This window comes from Contarinia nasturtii, unplaced genomic scaffold (assembly GCF_009176525.2).
Source record: "Contarinia nasturtii isolate CC-2019 unplaced genomic scaffold, AAFC_CNas_1.1 Cnas_scaffold_2166, whole genome shotgun sequence".
NCBI lineage: Eukaryota > Metazoa > Arthropoda > Insecta > Diptera > Cecidomyiidae > Contarinia > Contarinia nasturtii.
Genome location: NW_022199493.1, coordinates 160,706 through 166,705, shown reverse-complemented (window position 1 = coordinate 166,705; position 6,000 = coordinate 160,706). Strand labels below are relative to the sequence as shown.

The 6,000-nt window shown below is 32.5% G+C and overlaps 1 protein-coding gene across 7 annotated transcripts in view; it reads right to left on the bottom strand.

Moving 5' to 3' along the window:
• The window catches only part of LOC116347895 (regulator of G-protein signaling 17), a 32,356-nt gene continuing 26,356 nt past the window's right edge, over nt 1–6,000 (bottom strand). For all 7 annotated transcript variants that reach the window (XM_031778691.1, XM_031778690.1, XM_031778696.1 and 4 more), the window contains 5 exons: nt 5,499–5,597; nt 5,376–5,413; nt 5,042–5,241; nt 4,755–4,876; nt 1–4,629 (listed from right to left, as the gene is read on the bottom strand). In XM_031778691.1, coding sequence (XP_031634551.1) covers nt 4,542–4,629; nt 4,755–4,876; nt 5,042–5,241; nt 5,376–5,413; nt 5,499–5,597 — 547 coding nt within the window. In that variant the 3' untranslated portion in view covers nt 1–4,541. The remainder of the gene's footprint in view (nt 4,630–4,754; nt 4,877–5,041; nt 5,242–5,375; nt 5,414–5,498; nt 5,598–6,000) is intronic.

Below are 6,000 nucleotides of genomic sequence, written 5' to 3'. Positions count from 1 at the left end.
GCTGTGACATTTGTGTATTTCATATTAGATCATTAAATGTTATTTTCCTATTAATTTTTTTTGGTTTGTTTTTGCTTTAAATCACATATTCTTTGTGTGTTTGTGTGTGTTTGTGAAAAATTTCTTAAACGTCTAGATCTATAGAATTTGTTCATGTTATTTTTTCTTTTATTTTTTTTAAATATATTTTATTTATTTATATATATATATAATTTTTTGTTATTTTTTGGGTTATAAGTTCAATGACATAATTTGAGCATTCAAATTGTCATTCACCAGATAGACTTTGTGGCAAATTGTTTCATTTTTCGAATTGAATTTGATTTTTGAACTGATGAACTCACAGGAGTTGCCTAAATGGAATTGTATATGCTTGCCATTTTCATAAACACCGAAGCTTAATGTATTAACTAGGTTCGTTTATATAGAAAACTCACAACCAAAACTGGCCTTCCCGAAATGATTTCTTTGATTCCAAGGAAGAAAAAGTTCGGGACCATAAGGAATTTGAAAGCACTCACTTTTTCCGAAACTTGGGATTGGGGTGGAATCCAATTCAAAGTAACTTCCCTATGGTACGCTCTTTGAGGCCCCAACAAACTTGACAATCCGTTGAAACTTTTGAAGGTCAAATCATTCGAGTGATGGTTTGTGATTTCAAACCGAAATCAAATCAAATAACAAAATATCACGTGACGCTTATCCATTAGGGTGGAACATTTTCGACATAATATTGCGGCCACTTCGATGTCTTATTGTCTTCAGATTCAAGATATGAAAGAATTTTCAACTTTCTATTTGATATAAGACAGCGACTTGAAAATACAAGAGGACCGTTTTACTGGAAAATCATAAAAAAATGCGGTAGCCTAATCATCGTGAAAACGTATGAATTTTATTTTCTCACCAAAATAGAAAACATCACTAAGTTCTATGAAATTTACCATAAAAAATTCTTGTTTTCTAGCTCAAATACGAAAAAAATTGAAATTTCGATTGAAATGTCATCAAACTTGCTGATATTATGTATTTAATAAGATTCACAAGTTTTCACGGTGATTTTCCGCAATTATTATGATTTTTCATTAAAATGGTTCTCTTGGATTTTCAAGACGCTGTATCATATCAAATAGGAAGTTGAAAATTCTTTCATATCTTGAATTTGGAGACCATAAGACATGTTTTTCCAAGTGGCCATCGAGATATGACATCAAATTTGAAAAATAGTTCCACCCTATTATCCATGCGATGAATGCCAATTTAAATGCTACTACACATAATATTAAATTCTTTTAATAGAAAATGCACTGTACAATACAACATATCAATTATACAAAAACACAATGGTGGCATATAAATTTGTTTGTTTTGTTTTGTTCTCTTTAATTTTCCAATATCTTGACAAATACCGTGATATTTTCAGTTGGCGCAAAGAACATGAAATTGATGTGATACGCTCGGGCGAACTCGATGCGATCACGTGAGCTTTGCAATTGTGTCTCACATTTAATGCCGTCATATATCTTCCTGAATTTGAAACAACATTTGTTCAGCATTTTCTAAATGAGATTTAGCTCGTATGCACTTCAATGTTTGGGCGTGTGTGGAAGAGAGAAAGAGATAAAGACAGAGCAATGAATGTCAACCATCATCTTGCGATATCTAAATGACGACCGATGAATTCAATTCAGAAGGCTAAAAAATCGCATCGAAAATTAAGTATTTTTCTTTAACATGCAAAAGTAGTAGTTTTAAATACATCGATTTATTCTAAATTGGTAATTTGTTTAAGTTGCTTATTTGGTCTGCTTACAGCCGATTACATTTTTTTTTTCTTTTTTCTTTTTGCTATTTTATTTTTCTCTTTTAGTTTCTGCTTTCTTTTTTAGATATTATATTTATATTATTCTAATATTTTCCTTTTGTGTTGTGACCAAGACGAAAAGAACTGGGTAAACATTTTGATAGGTAGATATCACACATTGTTTTTTTATATCCAAGAAACGATTTTGTACCGGTTTTGAAATTAGCGACGAAAAAAGATACGAAAAGAACACACATTTTCGAAGAAGTGAATGCACAAAAGAGGTTCACACGGATACGCTTCGTATTATCCTTTTGTCAGCATTTTGTACATTGCCACCCACGAACAGATAAATTGAAGTTTAATGTACGATCCAAACGACAAAGTGGCCAGTCTTGATGACATCATTTACCACCTATCCGCACCGGCACTGCATTTCAAATGTTATACACACGCGGACAGTTTAAATTGAATAAAGAACAAATCGATTTCAATCGAATGGGAACCACATTGAATCAATTGCCATTTGTGCAGTGCCCGTTTCTAACACACTTTCGATATTTGAACGAGCGACTCTCACATTCGTATCATTTTAAATGAATCAGAAAGAAAATCTCAAAAAATAAACAACGAATTTCCAAGAAACATCACTGGCTGTACTGTTCGGATGAAAAATAAAATAAAAAACGACGTAGAAATAGATCTTAGGCCCGTATCACACACTCACACAATTTGCTAATTATTTCGTTACTAGAATATTTGTTGATTTGTTTGTCTTTGTCAATGATTTAATGTTCAATTTAATAATAATACTCGTAATGATGTTCGATTTTTGTCGATTTCAGATTCCAAATTGTTTATCTCTTTTATGAATTTCTATATGCGGTTTTATTTTTAATATGCTTAAGATTTTTTTCCATCTCTTTTTTTCTTTGTTCCAAATTGGTTTCTCGTGTGGTATATTCATAAGTTCGCTTAGTTCATGTTTTTTCCATAAAAGGTCGGGGGATAGCGGTTCACAAATTTCGTTTGGTGTTTGTTTGTGGGCGTTTGATTTTGATGCAAAGTTTATTGCAGTTTATTTCAGAGGAGACACGTCACAAGATATGTGAATTTCAATTTGCATTTGCTGTGGTGTTTGTTCATATCCAATCTCTGTAGCATTCTACACCGTTTAATTGAGGATGGATGGGGAGAGAAGTGAGGGATGGTTTTATTTTTGTTGTTGTTGTTGTTCTAAGTAAGAGAAATAGCTGCTTTTTGTCGTTTGTAGCGTTTTTACATTCGTTTCAACATCATCTCTATTTTTTTTTATTCCCTTGTGGAAAAAAAATGACTGACTGACTATAAATTAAGTCAATTTTAATCACTTTTATTCGGTTAAAATTACCAATAGATGATTGAAATCGAATATAGTCGGTTATGTTTCAGAGTTAACTAAAAGTGATTATAGTCAACATAGTTGACAAAAGTCAATTTCATATACTTATAGTTAGTTAACCGTAGTTAATGTATGATCACAATCCACATTTCTCAACTCAAATTAGACGAAGACGCATATAGTCACTTATAGTTAACTTTAGCTGGCTGAAATATCAGCCATTTTTGTCCCAATTTAGTCAATTTTTAGTCGACTATGAAGTCGAAATATTTCCACAAGGGTTCGCATTCGTTGAACATTTATTTGGGTCAACAGCAAAAGTTTTATGTAAACCACTTTAAATGATCATTGTATCAAGCTTTTTTATATTTGAAATGTTGTTTGTTCGAATTCCATATTTTTGCATTTAAATTTTTAAACGGATGTTGGTGATTGAATGCCGAAATACAGTGCTGATGAAGTAATACTGTTTTTTTTGTTGTTTTTGTATTTCAACATGTCCACTTGTTTAACAACGGCAACAACAACAACAAAAATTGTCATTTGCTACGTTATGCGAATTGTTTTTCCATTGAAGTAATCACTCTATCTCTCTCTCTCTCTCTCTCTCTCTCGCTCTCCGTCAAAAACATAGTATTACTCTTGAAATACACTCATTCACACACTGTCATGTGTGTGTGTTTTTTATTCATGATTCATTTGATGAACCGAACGATTTGTAATTGTGCCAATGTCACCATTGCATTGAATGAAAACGAAGAAGAGAGAAGAGCTTGACACACGCGACTTTAAAGAAGTGATATTGCAGCAAGCCAAAATGTCAAGAATGTCGCATCGAATTTGCAGGTTGTGTTTTTGCTCGATTTTTGTCGGATAGAAGGAACTTGAAGAGGTGCAAGGGAATTGGATTCATATCTATCGTGTTCCATATTGTGATTGTTTACTCCTTTGTAGATATATATATTATTTTTGTCTGTTTGTTCCATTTCATGTAATTTGGTTTTCGTTTAAGTTGTGCGTGCGCGCGCAATCGCATCATTGCGTCCATAGTGCATTTAATTTGTGTGTTTTCATTTTTCTCAGATACTTTTATGCTCTAATTTTAATACTCATCTAATAAATTTACTTGATTTTGGGGGGGCGAGGATGTGAAATTTTATAGATATAATTTTTTACGTTAAATTTTTTTCCCACTTAATATTTTCATTTGTTTGAACTTGGTACGATTTGTGGTGATTTTGACTAATTTTTAAACTCTAATCGTGCTCTTGTGAAGTGTTTTTTTTCTTTGTTTATAAATTTAAATGTAATATATTTTGATAATCCGTTTGTTGGTTTGTTAAATTAAAAGAATTTCTAAGTTGGACTTTCAGATGCCTTCGAACCGGACGCCGAGAGGCTTTCGAATTGCGCAATTCCTTTATATATCGTTGAGTTCACAAATCTATAACGATAAAGAAAATAGTATACAAATCAATGAGACACGGTTATTACTTTTGCCAAAAGATATTTGTGCCATTCAATCGCACCGTGTCGATGTGTGATGACATTTGGTGGACATAAACTTACCTTGGATACGAATCTCTATGCATTAATGTATAAATTTGTATTTGAGCCTCATCGAATGTGTTAGGCGTTGGATCTACCATATTTCTATTAACTACTTCTCTAACTCGAGAATCTAATGATACCTGAAATCAAACAATGTCGTCTCATTCAATTTAATTGCTCACCAAAAACAATAAATAACACTCTTTTCATTGGAAAAAATGAGTGACTTAAGAGTGTCCATAAATATTTGTTCAAAGTGAAAAGAGTGAAACAAAAAACCGAAAAACAAAAGAGTTACAACTTACTTCTTTTGGGGACAATATCGATATATAATTTTCATAAATAAGTCGTGCTTTTTCTTCGATTTTTTCGGTACTTGTTTCTACTTTTAGCTCTTCACAGGCCAACCAAAACAATATATTCTCTTCGCTATATTCGCAACAAAGAAAATCACGAAACACCTTACGACCGGCCGGACTATGCATTAACTTATCGAAACTTTTACCTAAGGGGAGAATCACAAAAGAAAAGAATTAATTTAAAATAATCGACAAATAATCGAAATAATCGAAAAAGAATCAATAACAATTATTAAATAATAGAAAGGTAATTTTTAAGTGAATTGCCCAAAGCTTTTACCCCAGCTACGAATTTCATCCAGTGTTGGCGGTGGTTGCCTATCGAATATAGATATTGCATTTTTTTTTAAATTGAAACATTTCCGCTTAATTCCGCAATAAATTCTGAATACTGATTACTTACTGTTCATGCTCCAACAGCAGCTGCTCTGCATTGGATGGATCTTTTTTTGCTGTACCATTATCTACCGCATTACCCACGGCTCTACCGCATTTGCAAAACCTAAAGAAAAATTGACTGGTCAGAAAATATCGAAAGAGTCACATTTTCAGTTGCATTCGAAAATGCTGAGATTATTTCATTCATGAAGCGGTAGAATACATACACACGCATAGATTCAGTTCTAAAATAAGTGAATAATCACATGACCATTTCGGTCTCTGAGAAGAGTGTTCTATTCGTATCCCATCGATGAGAATTTCAACCAATTGTTTTATGGAGTTACCACTTTCGGATAGAGCCACCTGTTAAAAAAGAATCCAGAGCTGGTGGCTAAACGTTGTTATTTATTGGTTGAATGTACAGGGACGATTAGTCTCGATCAGCCTTGATTCGGCCGTTGATACAATCTCAAGGTTGACGTTACAAGATTTAAAATCACATCGTAAAATAGTAAAAGTAAATT